Source organism: Melozone crissalis, unplaced genomic scaffold (assembly GCF_028551555.1).
Source record: "Melozone crissalis strain CALT ecotype California unplaced genomic scaffold, PUWL_Pcris_2 ptg000107l_1, whole genome shotgun sequence".
NCBI classification, from domain to species: Eukaryota; Metazoa; Chordata; class Aves; order Passeriformes; family Passerellidae; genus Melozone; species Melozone crissalis.
The window spans coordinates 6,057,806-6,078,504 of NW_026535884.1; the positions used below are offsets into that span (position 1 = coordinate 6,057,806).

General features: G+C 47.0%; 2 protein-coding genes across 4 annotated transcripts in view; one reads left to right on the top strand and one right to left on the bottom strand.

The window, feature by feature from the left end:
* Positions 1–1,739, bottom strand: part of ACAP3 (ArfGAP with coiled-coil, ankyrin repeat and PH domains 3) — a 32,851-nt gene extending 31,112 nt beyond the window's left edge. The window contains exon 1 of the mRNA XM_054291901.1: positions 1,589–1,739. Coding sequence (XP_054147876.1) covers positions 1,589–1,635 — 47 coding nt within the window. The 5' untranslated portion in view covers positions 1,636–1,739. The remainder of the gene's footprint in view (positions 1–1,588) is intronic.
* A 1,803-nt stretch (positions 1,740–3,542) lies between these two features.
* Positions 3,543–20,236, top strand: PUSL1 (pseudouridine synthase like 1). 3 transcript variants are annotated; one of them, XM_054291894.1, is made up of 8 exons: positions 3,543–3,643; positions 4,677–4,734; positions 11,591–11,778; positions 15,512–15,661; positions 16,498–16,671; positions 17,419–17,473; positions 19,013–19,175; positions 20,035–20,188. In XM_054291894.1, the coding sequence occupies exons 1-8, from the start codon at positions 3,585–3,587 to the stop codon at positions 20,103–20,105; spliced, it is 918 nt and encodes a 305-aa protein (XP_054147869.1). In that variant the 5' UTR covers positions 3,543–3,584; the 3' UTR covers positions 20,106–20,188. The 3 variants fall into 3 exon arrangements, with proteins under 3 accessions (XP_054147869.1, XP_054147870.1, XP_054147871.1); XM_054291895.1 differs by having other exon boundaries at positions 15,572–15,661; XM_054291896.1 differs by lacking the exons at positions 17,419–17,473; positions 19,013–19,175 and having other exon boundaries at positions 20,035–20,236.
* The last annotated feature ends 463 nt before the right edge of the window (positions 20,237–20,699 follow it).

Below are 20,699 nucleotides of genomic sequence, written 5' to 3' on the forward strand. Positions count from 1 at the left end.
GCAGGATCTACCTGAGAATGGGCAGATCTCCCTGAGAATGAGCAGATCTCCCTGCAGGATCTCCCTGAGAATGGGCAGATCTCCCTGAGAATGAGCAGATCTCCCTGCAGGATCTCCCTGTAGAATGAGCAGGATCTCCCTATAGAATGAGCAGGATCTCCCTGTAGAATGAGCAGGATCTCCCTATAGAATGAGCAGGATCTCCCTGTAGAATGAGCAGGATCTCCCTGTAGAATGAGCAGGATCTCCCTGCAGGATCTCTCTCCCTGCAGGATGAGCAGATCTCCCAGCAGGATCCCAATAAAACCACATGCAGGGTGACCCTTCTCACATCCCAGCCACACGTGTGTTACCTCCACAAGCACACAGCACCACAAAATGCCAATTTGGCAGCCTGGCCTCAGCCACAGACCACTGCAACCCTTTTGCACCCCAACCACTTCTAGAAATGCTTCAGAAAACCATTGAATGCTTTAGAAACCACTCCTAAACACATTTCCAACAAAACGCAAGCTGCTTTTTCTTGGGTTTTTTTTTTTTTCCCAATAAACAAAAAGATTCCGAGCAGGAACAACACAAAACATCTGCAGGAAGCAGAAACACCCTCCAATAACTCCTTCCCCTGCACACACAGGCAGCCCCAGCCGCTCCTGCAGGCTTTTGTCTGCATTTGGCTGATGCAGACGGCGCTGGGGCGGCGGGGATCGCTGCCTGCGGGAGCTCTGCTCTTCCCGAACAGCAGCAGCACATCCCAGCACATCCCAGCACATCCCAGCCCCTCCAGACACGCAGCCAGGATGCTCTGGGCACAATGGAGCGGCAGCTGCCGGCTCCTTCCCCGCCAGCCCCGGCCTGATGTGGATGCGAGAGCACAGCCAAGCCGGAGCCTTTGTTGTCACAGCCCAGATTCCTCCAAGACCGCTAAAAAAAAAAAAAAATTAAAAAATCCACCCTCCGAGAGCCGGGAATGTGAGCGCATGGAAAATGAGTGTATTCCCCTTGAGCGGCTCTGCGGGCGGCTCCTGGCAGCGCCGCCCGGCCGAGCCCCGGGGGATGCGCGTTCCCGGCGGGGACCGGCGCTGCGAGCCCCAAAAACCCCAAACTGTTCCCGTGCCAAGCTCCAGGAGCAGCGGGGATGCGGGACACGGAAGCGGGGCACGGAGGGATGCGGGGCACGGAGGGATGCGGGGCACGGAGGGATGCGGGGCATGGAGGGATGGGGACACGGGGGGATGGGGGCACAAGGACGGATGGGGCACACGGAGGGATGCGGGGCACATGGAAGGGAGGGTGTGGGGAACGGGAAGTCGGGGTGCGGGAGGGATGCGGGCACGGCAGGGCAGCGCCTGCGGCCCGAGCATCGCCGGCTGCCGGCAGAACGCGCTGGGCTCCGGCTCCGGCCCTTCCCGGCCCCGGCTCCGGCCCTTCCTTCCCGGGCCCGGTTCCCTGTGCCCGGGCCCGGCTCCCTCTGCCCGAGCCCGGCTCGCTCTGACCGGGCCCCGCTCCCTCTGCCCGGCCACGGCCCTGCCCGTCTTCCCGTTCCCCCCGCACCGCCCCGAGCCGTTCCCGGGGAGGCCCCGGCGCTTACCGGAACCGGGGCGAGTCCTTGATGCACTCCTCGAACTCCACCGTCATCCTGCCGGCTCGGGCTCGGCCGCGCTGCGCTCAGCGGAGGAAGCGCATCGCCCGCCGGCTGCGCTCAGCGCGGGCAGCGCCCGCCCCCCGCGGCACCGGCCCGCCTCCTCCCGGCACCGAACCGGGGATGAAACCGGGTACAGCACCGGCCCGCCTCCCGCACCGGGGATGGAACCGGGAATAGCACCGGGAACAGCCCAGCCTCCCACGGAACCGCCAGGGAACCGGGGATGGAACCGGGAATAGCACCGGATACAGCCCAGCCTCCCGCGGCACCGCCACGGAACCGGGGATACCACCGGATACAGCCCAGCCTCCCACGGAACCGGCTATGGCACCGGGTACGTCACCGGGCACAGCCCCCGGTCCAGCCCTGCCACGGCTCCGATCCGCCTCCCGCACCGAGACAGAACAGGGAACCGCACGGACCCGCCTCCTGCGGAGCCACGGACAGAACCGGACACGGCATGGACACAGCCATGACCTCCCCTCCTGCACACCAGCCATTAGGATTTATCCATCTTTTTCCCCTATTGTTAGGATTTATCCACATTTCCCCCCCCCCCTTTTTTTTTTACCTGTCATTAGGATTTATCCCTTCTCCCCCTTTTTTTTCACTGTCCTTAGGAATTTCAGCTTTTCAATCCAAACCATTCCATGATTTCCAGAATAGCTGAATTTCAGCTTTCCAGTCCAAACCCTTCCATGATTTCCAGGCAGGATTTCCAGGCAGGAAGAACAAACCCAATCCAATGGTAAAATTCCATAACCAGCAGCAGGATTGGCATCAATCCTGTCCCTCCTTAATCCAGTTTTTCATTTTCCATAAGCAGTGGATTTACTACTGCCAGCAGCCAGGGGATAAATCTGCAGGAATCACTTGGGGAAGGAGCACATCTGGGTTTGTGGGTCCAGCTGAAGGTGAATTCCATTGCCACAGGACAGGCAACAAACAGTGGTGTGGCTAATTGAGGTTAATTAATCCTGATCTTCCACCCACCCAGCACCACAGACCCAGCAGCAGCAACCACATCGCTCACTGATGGTTTCGGATGAACTTTCTGTGAACCGAGAGAAGGGCCTGACGTGAAAATCCCATGTTTGAAGAAAATCCTACCTCTAAACTGAAGCCATGAGTGAATCAACAGGCCAAGGGGGCCCTGACAGATGTCACAAGGAAACCTCACCCAGTCATGGACAGGAACAGGGACGAAATGAAGTGAAATTTGATGTTTAATGCCATTTTTCCCACCCCCTGCCACGGGCAGGGACCTTTCACCATCCCAGGGTGCTCCAACCTGGCCCTGGACACTTCCAGAGATCCAGGGGCAGCTGCTCTGGAATTCCACTCCAAGGAAGCCATTCCCTGTGTCCTGTCACTCTGTTCCTTGTCCCCAGTCCCTCTGCAGCTCTCCTGGAGCCCCTTTAGGCCCTGGAAGGTGCTCTGAGGTCTCCTTGGAGCCTTCTCCAGGTTTTTAACATTCCCAGCTCTCCCAGCCCTTGGAGCATCTCTTGTGGTCCCTGCTTTATGTGTTTTCTTAGCTGAAATCAATACAACATTATTATTATTTTTATTATTATTGTTTTCTTCCATCCAACTGAGTTGCAGGCAGCACAGTGGAGAGTTGAGGAGCAGCTGAGGTGAAGCCCAGCCCACCCCGTTCCTCTCCAGCCCACCCCTGTTCCCCATTAGACCATCCCTTTCCCCACCAGCCCATCCCGGCTCCCGCGATCCCATTCCGTTCTTCTGCAGCCCATCCCGTTCGCCACCAGCCCGCCCCGCTCTCTCCCGGTCCCCGCCGTCCCGTTCCGTGCCGTGCCGTGCCGTGCCGGAAGCGGCGGTGCCGGCCGGGGGAAGGGGCGGCGCTGCGGGCGGTGCTGCCCTGCCCGGCCCGCTCCGTGCCGGGTCTGTGTTCCCGGGGCTGTGCCCGGGTCCCGGTGGGCCGGCCATGGCCGGTGCCCCTGCCCGGTACCTGGTGTTCTTTCAGTACTTTGGCACCAGGTACAGGTACGTGCCCCGCCCGGCCCCGGCCACGGGCGGGAGCCGAGCGGCGCCGGGGAGCCATGGAGACAACGGGGCTGGGGACAGAGATTGGGGACAGCTTGGGGATAGAGCTTGGAGAGAGCAGGATTTGGGAGAGCAGAGCTTGGGGATGGAGCTTGGGGACAGAGTTTGTGGACAGCTTGGGTATAGAGTTTGGAGTGAGCAGGGTTTGGGAGAGCAAGGTTTGGGGAGGGCTGGATGAGTACAATGGGAAGAGCAGAACTCGGGGGAGCAGAATTTGGGAGAGCAGAGTTTGGGCAGGCCAGAGTTTGGGGAGGAAGGAGTGAGGGCAGAATTTGGGATGGCAGGATTTGGAGAGAGGACAGGGTTTGGGGGAGTGGAGTTTAGGGAGAGCAGAAAATGGGATGGCAGAGTTTGGGTAGAGCAGAATTTGGAGAGTTTGATGAGGATTGGATGAGAACAGTGTCCAGGTGAGAGATTAACCCCTTCCTGAGCAGGTGAGAGCTGGACCGTGCTGTGCACAGAAAAAGGGATGGTTCAGGCAGCAAATGCATCAAACCAGCAAGGCAAAAAGACAGGAAGGGGCAGAGGAGAAGGAAAGTTTGTCTCATGCTGGGGCAGCAGGACAGAGCAGGAAGTTCACCACAAACTGTCCTTGTGGCCTTTTAGTCAATTTATGACATTCACAAGTCCTGGCCTCCAACTGGCAACCAACTCCTGGCCCTAAAATAGTTTCATCTCAAACTAACTTATCTGCCTTACTCCCCTGTCAGCCTCTATCTCAAGGGCCAGTCCAGAGAGGAACATTTGAAGGGTTATTTTATTTCCAACATCCCTTCTGGAAAATAACCTTTTAATTTTAATAATTTAGATTTTAATAAGTTTAATAACCAATAAGGCACTTCCCCTGCCCATTCCTCAGTGTTTGGTCCCTGCAAGTTCTGTGGGAAGATCCAAGAAGTCCTGAATTTTTTGGTGGGCTCTGTCAAGTCCCTAAATGTTGACATCAACAAATCATATTTGTTTTGCTCTGCAGTGGGGTTATGGAGACCAAGAGTGATCAGGCCCTGGTTGGAGTCCAGAATTATTTGGAGGTAGGTCCTGTTGTCATAAAAATGAAGCTTTTAGGGTCACATAGGTGTAAATATTATTTTGAGATGGATGCTCAATAAAACTGGCAGAGTGCTAAACACTTCGAAGTTCAAAACCAAATCCCCAAATCCCATGACTATACTATGTCATGATGCAGATTCTGACCTTAAAAAGATGTGAACCCTTCAAAGAGACTTAAAATTGAGCCCAGAACTGCTCAATTAAGAGCCTTATCAGGTGCTGGCCCACCTGAGCTTTGTTAGGACTTGTGGCTTGTCCTTAAAACTGCCTCAGTTGTGTTGCATGTCCAGTTCCTTCATGGATTTAGCAGCTGGATGCTGTCTCCTCCCAGGGGAGGATATTCCTGACAGAGGTTTGTTAACAAAGCACAGCAGGATGTCCATTGTTCTGTTCTGCTTCCTTTTTTTTTTTTTTTTTGGAGTTCTGTTATGCCCAGGGGAAAAAAAAATGATCCTGTTATCCCTGCACTGCTCCCAGGGATTCCCTTGGATCTGGGAATGGTTTGAGGACCCCGGGTTGCTGTTTGGGTTGGCAGAGAGTATGAACAGGAATGAAAAAAAAAAATTTTTACACCCAGGAGTAGAAAATGGGTCACCTGAGCGTGGTGGTGCAGTTGGGAATTTAAATTGTAAATTGATTACAAGCTGCTGAGTCAGGAATCAAAAGGAAGGTGAATTATTTCTCTTGTCTTGGAAGCATCATGGGGTTCAAAAGGGAAGTTGTGCTGGCTTGGAAGATAAGAGGTTGTTGATTCATGTTGATTTAGAGCACATTTTGTCACTCAGTTCCCATTTGTGGTCAGTCTGTCTGACCCAAATCCCAAATTGCAGCACTTTGGGATGCTCTGCTGGTGTGGAAGACAGAGCTGTCCAAGGGCAGGACATCCCCACGCTCTGTGGGGCTCAGAATTCCTGCTGCTCTCACTGTGGTGCCTTGAGAAGGCTGGTCTGGAACAGGGACTGGAAAGAGTTACAGAATAAAGGAGAAAAATTCAGAAAAGTTTCTCCTCAATGGATCCACCTTGGGCAGCACAAGAGCCCAGCCAGGGCTGCACCCAAGATGAACCAAAATGGTTCCAAAATGATCCCAGAATTAACCAAAATTGTCCCAAAATGAACCCAAGATGAACCAAAATGGTCCCCAAAATGAACCCAGGATGAACCAAAATGGTCCCCAAAATGAATCCAGGATGAACCAAAATGGTCCCAAAAAACGGATGATCAGTCACAAAATTATAAGTTCTGCTCTGTTTGCATCTTGGAGTGAATGGTCCAATTCCAGCTTTAGCCTATGCAGTCCCATCCTTGTTTTTCTCTCTCCAGCCCACGGTCTTTGTGCTGAGATTTGGATCATTTGTCCTTGGTCCTCAGCTGGAGCAGGAATTGCTTTGTCTCCCTGCTCTGTGCACAGAGCTCACCATCCCATAATGTGAACCCAGACTCACACACTAAAGCAGCATAGCATGTGAAAAATAGAAAATCCAAAACCTGAGGCATCAGCACAGAATCTGGAGAATAGGAAAGCCAAACCTGAGGCATCAACTCGAAAGGAAAGTGTGAGGAATTATGGCTGGAATCAGAGTTCTCAGGGTGCATTCATGTGGCTTCCTGCCCTGAGCCTGTGGCAGAGAAAGTGGCTAAATTTTGTGCAGAGCCCAAAAAGGATTTTCTGTCCCATTTATCTCATCCTCAGCCATGCAGGGCCCCAGGCTCTGGGCGTGGGTTGAGCCCAGCAGTTGTTCTGCATTATCCCAGTGGTGTCTGAGGAGGCAGATGGGTAGGGAGGGTGATTAGGGGAGAAAAGAAGAGGAGAAAAAGACAAACATGAGCTTATTTGGTGTTGCCTTTTCCTCAGTATCAGCACTTTGCAGGCCAGCTCAGTGCTTTCATGTGGTGCTATTGATGCTGGGCACTGCTGTGTCTATTGGAACCACATGGGAAGCCTTAAAGCAGCTTTAATAGAAAACTTCTGGGGCCTGCAGGAATTTCTCTTCCTTCCTCCTTTTCTCTGCAGCCTTGAACTTCACTGCTTTCCCCAAAGCCAGGAAGGCAAGCGAAGGGAAGGGCAAAATTAAAGCTCTAATGAGATCCTTATTGTGTTCTGAGGATGTTCAGCCATTTGTTTGCAAGCAAATAACCTGGGAGGTGCAGACTTGGTGTTCCAGCAGCTGTTTTGTGGAAATTGGGATGGGCTGGTTGGTTTTGTGTCAGTCTGGGCTGGGGCAGAAGAGATCAGTGTCACTGCAAAGCTTTGTTAGTTCTTGGTGCTGCTCTGTGACAGAGCCCTGCGACTGCCCAGAGATAATGGAGCCTTGGTTTAGTCCAGAGATACTTGTGCGAGCTTTTCATCTCTCTTTGAGGGTGTGAGCTTTGCTGACAACATTTTATTTTTTGGAGACAAGTCTTGGAGCACTTGGAACCCCAGTTTGGACCCAAAGCAAATTCCAGGCCTTGTTTTCCCTCAGGAAGAGGTTGGGACTCTCATTTGGCTCCCTCCCCTTATTCATGGAACTTTTCACATCCAAGACTTCATGCTCTGTCTCTTATAAGAGCTTTCAATCTCTTTTTGAGGGGTGTGAGCTTCGTTGACAACATTTTATTTTTTGGACACAACTCTTGAAGCAGCAATTTGAACCCAAAGCAAATTCCAGGCCTCGTTTCCTCTGACAGAGAGGTTGGAGCTCTGTGATTTGGTTCCCTCCAGTAATTCACAGAAATTTTCACTTCCAGGACTTCATGCTCTGTCTCTAGTAGGAGCTTTTCATCTATATTTGAGGGGGTGAGCTTTTCTGACAACATTTTATTTCTTGGAGACAAGTCTTGAAGCACCAGTTTAGACCCAAAGCAAATTCCAGGCCTCGTTTTCCCTCATGAGGAGCTTGGAGCTCTGTCATTTGGCTGTCTCCAGTAATTCACGGAAATTTTCATACCCAGGACTTCATGCTCTGCCTCTTGTAGGAGTTTTTAATTTCTCTTTGAGGGGGATGAACTTTTATTTCTTAGAGAAAAGTGAACTTTTGTTTCTTGGAGCACTCGGAAGCCCAACTTGGTCTTGTTGGCCCAAAGCAAACTCCAGGTCTTGTTTCCCCTCATGGGGAGGTTGGAGCTCTGTGATTTTGATCCCTCCAGTTCTTTGTGGGAACTTTTCACATCCAGGACTTCATGTTCTGTCTCTTGTAGAAGCTTTTCATCCTTTGAAGGGGATAAACTTTTATTTCTTGGAGACAAGTCTTGGAGCACTTGGAAGCCCAACTTGGGCCCAAAGCAAATTTCAGGCCTCGCTTCCACGTTTCCCCTCATTGGAAGGTTGGAGCTCTGTGATTTGGCTCCCTCCAGTTATTCACAGAAATTTTCACTTCCAGGACTTCATGCTCTGTCTCTTGTAGGAGCTTTTAATCTCTTTTTGAGGGGGATGAACTTTGCTGACAACATTTTGTTTCTTGGAGACAAGTCTTGAAAGCCCAACATGGGCCCAAAGCAAATTCCTCGTTTCCTCTGATGTTGGGGCTGGGTGATTTGGCTCCCTCCAGTAATTCATGGAAATTTTCACATCTAGGACTTCAGGCTCTGTCTCAATACTTAGAAATGCCTCTGCTGTAAAGGAAGATCTCACTTTTTGCTGTTGTTTGGGATCTGCAGAGTTCCCTTCCCTCTCAGACCTGCCTGAACCATCTCCCATTTCTCATTTTCTTGGGAATTTCTGCCCAAACTCATCCTCCCCTCCCAAAAGCCTGTTCTGGCCAGCAGCCTTGTGCTGAGGGCAGAAATTGTTCCTCGTGAAAGGAAAGGGGAGGAGGAGAGAGAGAAAGGAGAAACACCAGCTCCTTACTATGCAAGGCAGCTCTAGTACAACCTCCTTCCCTACATCCTTTAAAAAAAGAGCAAGAATTTCAAGCAGACAAAGAGAACTGTCATCTTCAGCCTCTGTTTTGATAATAATTCCAGTGACGTGGCAGATTGCTTTGGAAACCTTCTCTTCTAACAAAATCCAGATTCTCAGTGTGTTCTTCCTGGCATTCACTTCCATTTCATCAATCCAACTGCAAACAAGCTGGGTTTTTAATTAGTTTCAGCTGAGATAGCACCCAGTGAGTCAGGGAGGCTGGCATGACTTACAACCAGCAGCTTGCGTGTTATTAGTTATTAGAACACTGTAATTAATAAATTGTGCAGCTCCCTGGCAGGGCTCTGCAGCCTCTGTGTCCAGAGGATAAAACCATGACCAGTCTAGGGGAAGAGAAATTTATTTTTCCAAAACATTCCCAATATTGGCCTGTAAAGGTCAATGGAAAATCTGGAGGATTTTTTTTTTTTTTAATTCAGATTTCAGGAAGGGAAGTGGATGAACTTTTGCTCCCCTGCCATGGCTGATGTTCATCAGCATGAGAGGAAAAATGAGCTGGGAGCAATAAAAGCAAGCTGGAATGTGGATCCATATCATTCTGGCAGCCAGCAGTGGAAATTCCAGCGTAATTCCAGCTGTGGAAGGCCCAGTGAATGAAGCAGGACACAGCAGCTAAATGCAATTAATGCTTCCCCTGCATCCCTGGAGTGTCTGAGGGATAAACTTCCACCCTGGCTGCTCCAGGAATGTGGCTGGGTGGAAAAAATTGGGATAAATTCAGAAGGGTGAGATGTGAGAGGCTTCCAGCAGGTGCCAAAGCCAAGATTTCAGTGTTTATAGCACCTGCTAAATAAAAGAAAACAAAAAAAAAAATTTAAATATGGCTTAAAGGAGAGAGCAGGGAGCTGTGAACTGAGCACACACAGGACTCATTTATTCCTTTATCTTCTTCATTTTTCTTTTTAGCTGGGTGAAATCTTAATTCCTGCTTCAGTTCCACCCTGGGAGCCCACAGAGGATCCCAGACAGGATTGGGATCTGGATGAGCAGCACCCAAACCTCAGATGAAAGACAGCAAGGGCAGGAAAAACTGGTCCCTATCCAGCAATTCCTGCATGTAAATAATGCACTTTTTTTTGAAATTCAGGGTGGGACATAATAAGAGATTAAAAGAGGAGGAAACCATTAGTGCTCTGAGGACTTTGGATATTCAGACAGGAGATATTTGCAAAGGTGAAGGGGTCATTTTTCAGCTGCCTGCAAAGAGAAGTTGAGCAGTTCAGGAATTCTCTCTTCCAGGAGATTCTATCCCATCCAAAAGAAATGAAATAATAAATACTAATATTAATAAATGAATATTAAATTAAATATTAAAATTGAAGCTGGAGGCAATAGTTGGTAGGATATTATCAGTGTGTTTTGTTGTGCTGGAGGAAAAATCCACAAAGCTTTGAGCTTCACGGACTGGGATTTATTTGGTGGTGCTGATGGTAAAACTCCGCCTTGGGATGCTCAGGAAGATAGGAAAAATCTGATGGAGAAGAAAAATCTCATTTGTGGAAGGAAAACCCCCTGTCCTGCACCTTTTTGGATTTGCTGGCTGACCTGAGCGGGGGAAATAATCAGATTTACTTGAGACTTTGCTCCTCTTTTCCTCTCCAGTCTGGTTTTTAGTGGAGAAATTCAGAGTTTGCTGATCCAGATGGAGCTGGGATGCACTGAGGGATCCAAAGCAGTGCTGCACCCAAAAAAAAAAAAGGATTTTTTCCATGTTCTCTCGTGTTGTCTTTCCCAGCTCTTGTTTCCACTGGCTGGTTTTTGTCTGCTGAGGACGGAGGGGGAGAAAAGGGTGGAGAGAGGGACCTGGGAGGAGCCTGCAAAACCCAAACATCTCTGGAGGAACTTTGCTCTTAAAAATCAGGCCCTGCTCTCAGACAAATTGCTGAGGCACAGGCCAAGGTCTGCTGCAGGAAATTATTTCATTTCTGTCTGCTCCTCTCTGCTTGGGGGTGATAATACAGCTCTTTTTTTTTCACTGTTAATTGTAACCACATGTGAACTGCAAATGGAATGGAAAAATCAGTTTGGTTTTTTTTCCCAGGCCTCCCCCTGCAGCTTGGTTACGGGTTTTTTTTCTGCCTCCCTGTGCATTTTCATGGAACATTTCTGAGAGCTCACAGCTCTGACTGCTCCTCCAGGAGTCTGGAAGGTATTTGTGAGTCAGCAATTCGAATTTTATTGACTCTTGTAGAAAATTAAAATCCAATAAAAACTGCTGGATTTCAGAACTCGGGAGCAGGGATGGGAAGGAGAGGGAAATTTTGAGTCATGCCTTTGGTTTCCTGCCTTCTTTTGTGGTTTTTCACTCTTTGAGATGTTTCACTTCCCTGTAGTAATTTTCACTGGATTTTTGGTCTGGGGTTTGGGTTGAAATGAGCTGAAATGGGTGATCCTCTGTTTTTTCCCCCTCACCCAACAACACAAAGCAGATAAAGAAATGAATATTTTTCACTTTATTTTGTGCTCTTAAGGAAGCTCACATGACACAAAGCAGAGGATAGATAGTAGTTAATTTTTACTAGTTTATTTTGACTTTATTTTGTCCCCCTAAGGAAGCTCTCATGGCATTTTGGATCCTCTGTGTGAGGTGATTTCAGGGCAGAAGCTGAGAAATCACTGATTTTAGGAGAAATTCCCGCAAACCCTCAATTCTTTATAACCCACAGTAACTCCAAACTCCTCTGGAAGCAGCACAAGGTGTGGTTAGCCAGGAGTGATGCCTCTGGTTTTGGATTTTCTATTTTTCACATTCTGTGCTGCTTTAGTCGGTGGGTCTGGGCTTCATACTGTGGGATGGTGAGCTCTGTGCACAGAGCAGGGAGACAAAGCAATTCCTGCTCCAGCTGGGCACCAAGGACAAATGATCCAAATCTCAGCCCAGGAGCACAAACACCGTGGGCTGGAGAGAGCTGCATTTTTGCTGTTTGCTTGCAGAAGGCAGCAGAGCAGCTGAAGCCCAGCGCTCCCATCAAGTTCCACATCTCCAGCCGCACGGACAGCGGCGTCCACGCCCTGGCCAACGCCGCCCACCTGGACATCCAGAGGGCCCCGGGCAGGGCGCCCTTCACTGGCCCCCAGCTGCTGCAGGGCCTCAACCACTTCCTCAAACCCGAGCCCATCCGGTGAGTCAGTCAAAAATCCTTTATTTTGCCATATGTTACTGCAAGAATCTCGGGATTTCTGCTGCTCACAGTGACCCCAAGGTGTTAAAAGTCTCTTTTCCCTGTCCAGTGCTCATAGGAGTCAGAACTCTTCATTTCTTATTCTCAACGTTGTTTATTGTTTCTTATCTATAATATTTTTCTTATCTATAAAATTTTTTCTTACCTATAAAATTTTTTTCTTATATATGAAATTGTTTCTTATCCATAAAATCGTTTCTTATCTATAAACTTTTTTCTCCTGTCCAGCTGAGGTGCACTCAGCAGGACAGACAGAACCACTCTGCCTGCCCCTGGGTGGTGTGTCACAGACAGGTTTTATGAAAAATCCTTTCCTTAGGATTTTTTTCTCCTGAAACAAAATGTAAATAATAATAATTATCTGCTGCTGTGAAATGCAACAGGTGCATCTTTGATTGGTCTCATGTGGTTGTTTTTAATTAATGGCCAATCACAGTCCAGCTGGCTCGGACTCTCTGGTCAGTCACAAGATTTTATCATCATTCCTTTCTATTCCTTGCAAGCCTTCTGATGAAATCCTTTCTTCTACTCTTTTAGTATAGTTTTAATATAATATATATAATAAAATAATAAATCAGCTTTCTGAAACATGGAGTCAGATCCTCCTCTCTTCCCTCACCCTGGGTCCCCTGCAAACACCACCACAGTTGGTGACCCCAAGTGATGAAAAATTCAAACACTAGTGTTATCTTTTTATCCTAAAAACTACATGTACAATATTTACAATTATTTCTCAATACCTACCACGTATGTTAGACAGTGAGCTTCTACTCTAAACCAATCCAAAAGTGCTGCCATCACAGCAGAAGATGGAGGCCAAGAACAAGAAGGAAAAAGGCTGGACATGCCCAGATCCCTCCATCTTGCCCCTTGAATTCCCATTCTAAAAACCCCAAAAATCTATTTTTCACCCTGTGATAAATTCACTATCATTCTACTTAAACTTTCTTGACCTGCAATTCTTCATATAAAGGTTGGTGATTGTTTTTTCCAGGGCTAAATCCAAGGCACAAGGATCTGGGGCTCTGTGCCAAGGTCTCTGAGCCCCCTAGCCAGGGGCTTGAGTCCTCCAGGGCAGCCAGAGGAATTTCCTGGGTTCCAACAAGTGCAGAGCAAAAAATTCCTTTATTTTGGCATGATTTTACTGCAAGAGCAGGAAAAACTGGTCCCTATCCAGCAATTCCTGCATGTAAATAATGCACTTTTTTTGAAGTTCGGGGTGGGGGATATGAAGAGATTAAAGGAGAGGAGGAAACTTTCAGTGCTCAAAGGACTTTGGATATTCAGATAAAACTCTGAATTTTTCTCTACTTACCTTAAAACTCTAATTTTTCCTCTATGTCCCTATCCAAGCAATTCCTGCATGTAAATAATTTTTTTTTAAGTTCAGGGTGGAGGATATAAAGAGATTAAAGGAGAGGAGAGGAGAGAACCTTCAATGCTCAAAGGACTTGCGATATTCAGATAAAATTTTAGATTTTTCTCTACTTACCTTAACCTGTCTCCGCTTTAAACTATAAATCCACATTTTCACTTGTAACACCTAAGTTTGGGAGATTTTTCCAAGGTCTAAAATCAAATCCTGGGTTTAATTCTGAGCTTTGGCTTCCAGGCCCAAAGTTCTGAGAGTTCTTTACATTTCAGATTCCAACACCATCCCCCAAAAATTAGAATATTTCAATCAGAGAATATATTCAGAATATTTGGAGCTGTTTTAGGAGGGTTCTGCTGCCCTCAGAGTGGGACTGGCAGTGTAGGAGTCTCACACCTCCTGTTCCTGGTTTTGTAACCACACAATAAAAATTCTCTGAGTGACAAGGCAGAGCTGGGATTCCTCCCACCTCCTGCAAATTGGCTTTGAGGTGGAGAGAACAGGAGGATTTTTTCTCTCATACATTTCCATTTCTAATTAAATGTCTTTGGGCTTTTTTTTCCCTTTGATCTCAAAATTCAGGCCCTGTTGGAAACGCTAAAAAATGTAGAAAAGGTAAAAAAAAAAAAAAAAAGCCACAGTTCTTTATTTACCATAATTTTTAAAAATGGGATCTCAGCAAATGAGATTTAAAAATGGGATCTCTGAAATGCAGAGAAAGAAAATCTTTGGAATCTGAAATCTGAGAAAATCTTTGGAATCTGAAATGCAGCTGCTGGAGAAAATTCTGGACAAAACCAATTCCTGGCTAAAAGGAGCAATTGCAACAGGAAAAGCTGCTTGCACTGAGGAATTCTGTGAGCAGAAATAAACTCCTGTGAAAGAACCTCCCTAAAAGGATGGTTATTTAATCAAAACCACACAAGTGCTAGCTCAAGGCAGGCTGGGTGCTTGTGGAGGTATGCAGACAGAGGGAAATAAATGTCATCATTTTATTCTGGTGTTTGGAGGAGGCTGGAGCTCCTCCTTCAAACCCTGGAGGATGGAATTTAAATTTCTCCTGATGGTTTATGGCACTGGAGCAATTCCTGGGATTGTTTGTGCAAATCTTTGTGGCAACATTTTATTTTTTTGGAGACAAATCTGGTTTTTGCAAATCTTTGTGGCAGCGTTTTATTTTTTGGAGACAAATCTCGAAGCACTCAGAACCCCAATTTGGGCCCAAAGCAAATTCCAGGAACTCTCATTTCTCCCTCTGTGCTCTGAGCCAGGGGAGGGAGGGCTGAGAGCCAGAGGCCAAAAATCCCCAGAGCACCAACTTTCCTTAAAGTAAATAAAGACATTTCTGGTCCCAAATCTATCCTGGGTTTTTTGGCTGTCCTGGCTCCTTTCTCCTCACTAAATTCCAAAGGCAGAGAGGCAAAACAGCAGGAGAAAAATTCCCTTGTAAGGAGAGCTGTCCTCTCAAGCAGCACCTGCAAGGGTGGTGGCTCTGAGCAGGGTTTTTCCTGCAGGATTTTGCATTTTGCATTTTGGATTTTGGGAGAGTCACATCCAGTCCAGAGAACACTTTTGGGAGAGCTGCAGGAGCTCAGGGAAGCTCCATTTCCTTCCCTGGCAGGGAGAATTTGCTCTCTGTGCCCTCCTCACTGCCTCCCAGGCTCTGTGGGGTGGCAATTTTGGGTTTGGAGAAACAGGGAATTTTCTCCCTGCTGCCTTTGGAGGAAAACAGGGGAGCTCAGGTGCCTGGGAGCTCCTTTTTGGCTGTTTTGGGGTTGGTGGGAGATGGGTGGACACTCATGGGGAATGGCTTTTGGGGCTGAGAGGGTTCTGCTGGGTTCATTCCCACCCCACCCCTCCAATGTTGGGATTTTCCTGGATTTTCCTGGCTGCACAAAGTCCTGCAGGTCCTGAGGGAAGGGACCTCCTTGAAAGCATCTCCATCTGCTCTAGGAGCTGTTTGGGGGGAACAGAGGGGAGTTCTTTCCTCTCACTTGGGAATTTTGGTGTCCCTGTCCCCCATGTCCTACAGCATCCTCAGTGCCCAGTGAGTGCCCAGCACCTTCCCATGGGAAAGCTTTGGAATGTTGGTGTCCCTGTCAATGGAAAACCTTTGGAATTTGTGTCCCTGTCACCTGTCCCTTGTGTCCCACAGCATCCTCAGTGTCCATCTCCTTCCAGTGCAAAGTCTTTGGAATTTCTGTGTCCCTGTCAATGGAAAACCTTTGGAATTTGTGTCCTTGTCAATGGAAAACCTTTGGAATTTCAGTGTCCCTGTCACCTTTCCCCTCTGTCCCACAGCATCCTCAGTGCCCAGCGGGTTTCCAGCACCTTCCATGCCCGTTTCTGTGCCCTCTCCAGGACCTACATCTACCGCCTGCTGCTGGGCTGTGCCCACCGCTCCCAAATCCCCGTCTTCGAGCAGGATCTGTGCTGGGCTCCCCCAGGAGGGTGAGTGCAGCTCCCTGGGGAGGCTCCTCTGCAAGGAAATTAGGGAATCAGGGCTGGGAGGGATAAAAAAATGGGATTTTTTTGCTCTGAACAAGTCCCTGACAGGAGGGGACAGCCTGAGGTTGGGCTCTGGGACAGGAGGAGAGGGAATGGTCTCAGGCTGGGGTTTAAGTTGGACATCAGGAGGGTTTAAGGGTCCCAGGAGAGCTTTAGGAGGAATTTCCCCTGTTAAAGAGTTGTTAGATGTGGGAATTGCTGCCCAGGGAGGTTTGGAGTGCTGATCCCAAAAAAAAAAAAACAAAAAAAGTTGAAATAGAATTTGGGCAGGGTTTTGGGTTGCTCATTTTGCTCAGACTGGAAACCAGTCAGGACCTGGAAGCCCAAACCCTTTTCTGGATGTTGGAGCAGTCACAGAGGACAGGGAGATGGGTCAGAGCTCTGATTTCCTGCCTTAAAAGGAGTTTTGGGGTTGAGCCTGGTGTAATTTCTTGGGGTTTGAGGCTGGCTTAATTTATTGGGGTTTGAGCCTGGCATAATTTATTGGGGTTTGATCCTGGTGTAATTCTATGGGGTTTGAGCCTGGTGTAACTCATTGGAGCTTAAACCTGGTGTAATTTATTAGTGTTTGAGCCTGGCATAATTCCTTGATGTTTGAGCCTGGTGTAATTCTCTGGGGTTTGAGCCTGGCATAATTTATTGGGGTTTGAGCCTGGCATAACTCTATGGGCTCTGAGCCTGCTGTAAGTCCCTGGTGTTTAAGCCTGGCTCCATGCCCTGGCTCTGAGCTCTAAGCCTGGCTCAGTCCCAGTGCCCTGAGCCCGCTCTGTGCATCGCAGCCCCCTGGACATTCCGGCCATGAGGGCAGCGGCGCAGCTCTTGCTGGGCACCCACGATTTCAGCACCTTCCGCTCCCCGCACCCCGAGGCCGCGGCGCAGAGCCCCGTCAGGACCCTGCAGCTGCTGCAGCTCCAGCCTGGCCACGGCCTCCTGGGCCAGCACCACCTGCACAGGTGAGAGCCCTGACACTCAGGGCTGTGGGGAAAATCCAGGTGGGACTGTGGGATTGGCAGGGAGCAGCTCCTGGGAGGGGTTCTTGTGTTAATTACACTCATTTTTGTGTTATTTACACTCATTTTTGGTGTTATATACGCTCATTTTGGTGGCTCAAAGCCACCTCTGCCAAGGAATGGATTTGGGTTTTTCCTACCTGCACAGGTGACTGTCCAGGCAGTCAGATTTTTAGGGAAAAGCCAGATGGGACAGGCTGGAGTGTGGGAATACCAGGGAGCTGCTCCTGGGAGGGGTTCTTGTGTTATTTACACTCATTTTTTGGGTTATTTACGCTCATTTTGGTGGCTAAAAAACACCTTGGGTAAGAAATTGGTTTGGGTTTTTTTAGTCTCTACCTGCACAGGTGAGAGTCCAGGCAATCAGGTTTGTAGGGAAAATCTGGGGGGAACAGGCTGGAGTGTGGAATTGTCAGGGAGCAGCTCCTGGGAGGGGGTTTTGTGTCATTTTCACTCATTTTTTGGGTTATTTGTACTCATTTTTTGGGTTATTTACACTCATGGCTAAAATCCACCTCTGTCAAGGAGTTGGGTTTCATTTTCCTGTCTGCACAGGTGAGAGCCCAATGTTAAAACCACCTGAAATTTGATTTAAATGCTCTTTTTTGGGTTTTTTTAGGGGACGGGAGTTCTGGGAGGTTAAAAAACACCTGAAATTCATTTAAATGCTCTTTTTTTGGGTTTTTTTAGGAGACTGGAGTTCTGGGAGGTGAAGGTGAAGAGCAAATCCTTCCTGTACCGACAGGTACTGCCTGCATCTGCTGCCAACCCAAATTTAAATTTATTAATTAACTTTAAAATTAATTAATTCATCTAAAAATCGATTATTTTAGCAATGTTCCATCTGTGTCGCACTCACAAGGACTTGGGCTCTTTATTTGATCCCAAAATCTCCTAAATTTGTGCCCAAAACCTTCACAAAATCAGATGGCAGGATGGAAAAAAATGTGTTTTTCACAATCTCGGCCCTTTTTAAAAATTCTTTTTAATTTTTTTCCATGCTCAGTGGATTTGAGCCTAGGAAAAGCTGTCTGGAATTTCACTTCCTGGCTTTTTTTGGGAAAAAAAAATTTAAAAAGGGTTTTTTTGCTTTACAAACTGCAGAAATTTTCCCTCTGCCCTGAAACTCCCCTGGATTTTTTGGAAATAATTCCAAAATAATAATAATAACAATTATTAATATATAGTTATATATTATAATTATCTTAATATTTTAATATTTAATATGTTAATATTTTAACTATTTAGGAAGCTGAATGTGGATATTTTTATATGTGGAGGCACCAAACCTACAGACATGGGTGCCAATAATCTGATTTTTAACCTGATGGGTGCCAATAATCTGATTTTTAATCTGATTTTTCCTGAATTGTGGAGGCAGCAAAGTCGTGGCATGCAATGACCTCTAGCGAGGGAGGATGAAATAATAGAGGGGAGGATTTGAGCTGCTTGGAGAGAAATTCTGGGCACTCCAAGGTCCCAAAATTTCCCTCTGGATAAAACCACCTTGGATTATTGGATATTTTTGAAGTGCTGATCATGAGCAGGTTGCTCAGGGGTCTTTGGTTTATTTATTTTTTAATTAATGGGTCACAAACTCAGCCCAGGGATTTGTTCCAGCACTGCAGGGAGGGTTTGGGAGAGTTTGGAAAGGTCAAAAATGGAATTTTTGTTAAATCCAAATCAGGGATTGAGGTGGGGGTGGAAAATTGGGTAGGGGGGATTTGGGATGAAAAATTGGGGGTGGAGAATTTGGGATGAGGATTGGGGAGGGGGAATTGAAATGGAGAATTGGGGATGGAAAATTGGAAATTAATTGGGGATGGAGATTTGGAGGTGAGGGACAGAGAATTGGGGATGGGGAATTTAGAATGGGAAATTGGGGATGGAGAATTGGGGGTGGACTTTTGGAAGTGGAGAATTGAAATGAGAACTGGGGCTAGGGAGTTGGAGGTGGATGAGCTGCTGGGACTGGCACTGAGCCAGGCTGGTTCTTGTCAGGTTGAACGCAGCACCGTCCCCTCTCTGCGGCCAGGTGAGGAGGATGGTGGGGGCCCTGGTGCTCACCTGAAGATGCTCCTGCACGTGGCAGGCTGAGAATGCCACCAAGGGGGGAAAAGCAGCTTCTCTTGCAGATTTTGGGGTGGCTGTGGCTGCTGGGTGGATGAGCCCAAAGGGGCAGCAGGGGCAGCCAGGCTGGGTCGGTGACTCCGGGCGGGGACCGGCACCGAGCCAGGCCTGGGCCGTCAGGCTGAAGCCAGCGCTGTCCCGTCTCTGCGGCCAGGTGAGGAGGATGGTGGGGGCCCTGGTGGCCGTGGGCCAGGGCAGGTTGGCCCCGGGGCGGCTGCAGCAGCTGCTGGAGCTCAGGGACCCCCGGGCGCTGCCCCCGCACGCCACGGCCCCGCCCGAGGGGCTCTTCCTGCACAGCGTGGAGTACAGCCCGACAGGTGGGCAGCGCTAATTCATCCTTAATAACTCACCGTTAGAGTGGCAATTGTCTATAAGTATTGATAAATATTAATAAATAATATACGTAGTAATTATGATAGAATAATATTATAATGTACAACGCTATATTATGATGTATAATTATATAATTATTTATAATAATATATAATTAATATATAATCAATATATTCGATATACTATATATTTTATATCTTATAATAGATTAATATATATAATTCTATAACAATATAGAATATATATTAAACATATACTGTATTATATTTTATAAATTAATTTCTATAATGATATAATTATACTAATATGAAATTAATATATTAATCAATATATAATATATTGTATTATATTTTATAACTTAACTATAGATTGATTGATATAATAATGATATAATTATTTATAATATAATATAAAATTAATGTATCTTAATTAATATGTAATAGTGTCCTGGTTTGGAAAACAAATACATATTATAATTTATATACTATAATATAGCTGAATATATACATTATTCTATAATTGTTTGTGATTATATATTATTATAATTATTGAATATACATCGGATGGTGGAAGGTGGCCCTGGCAGGGGTAGAATGGGATGAGTTTTTCACACCTTCCCATGATGAACAATTTGAGCCAAAATTTAACAATTTAGCTTAAATTTAACAATTTTCAGCCTACAGAAGTGGGATAGATTTGCAAATACCTGCTTTCAACCAGCCAAGATCCCAGTGCTTCTTTACCCTTAAATCACTATTTCCTTTTCCCTTAAATCAATGTTTTCTTTTCCCCATAATCAGTATTTTTCCCTAAATCAATGTTTTTTCTGCTCTCTCCTCTCAGATTTGGCCCCTCCAAGTGCCCCAGCAGAAGAGGAGCTCTGTGGACTGAGCCGAAAGGAATTTATAACATAAATTATAAATTAAACTATTATAAAAATTGTAACATCTGTATTGTCTCACCCTTCACATAAAAGTTTTTAAAACACCTCTCAGTTACCGCATTCCTAAATTATAAAAATTCATATTCCAACACCTCTGCTTCCAGTGGGGAGGGTTGGGGGAATGAAACAGATCCCAGGTGCTTCCTGGAGCTTTTTTTTCTGATTATTTTTCTGGGTTTTTTTCAGGGTTTTTTTGTAATTTTTTTTCTGTTTTTTTTCTGATTTCTTTCTGTTGGTTTTTTTTTCCCCAAAATTCACCCAGGTATTTGTCCTTAATTGGCCACCTCATTAATTATTATTAAAAACCGCAGGTTGGCTTCTGGCCTCTCCCTCTCTGTTTTGCTCAGATTTTTAAACCTTGGTGAAAAAATTCAGCTGCAACTTTTGTAAACTCTGGAAAATTCCAATTCCTGGCACTGTGAGAGCCTCAGCCCCTAAGAATCCTTTACCTTGAGCAGAAATTCTTTTTTTTTATCCCATTTTTTTCCAGTGGGAAATCCTCCCAGCACTGGAGGGGAACTCCTTTTATCACGATCTTATTGAAAAATGTAAAAAAATTGGATTA

What these genes read in the sequence shown, in the direction of transcription:
- PUSL1 (XM_054291894.1), top strand. Translation starts at nt 3,585, where the DNA reads ATGGCCGGTGCCCCTGCCCGGTACCTGGTGTTCTTTCAGTACTTTGGC. An exon ending in GAGTCCAGAATTATTTGGAG is followed by an intron (nt 4,735 to 11,590) that starts GTAGGTCCTGTT and finishes GTTTGCTTGCAG; the next exon opens with AAGGCAGCAGAGCAGCTGAA. An exon ending in GGCCAGCACCACCTGCACAG is followed by an intron (nt 16,672 to 17,418) that starts GTGAGAGCCCTG and finishes GGGTTTTTTTAG; the next exon opens with GAGACTGGAGTTCTGGGAGG.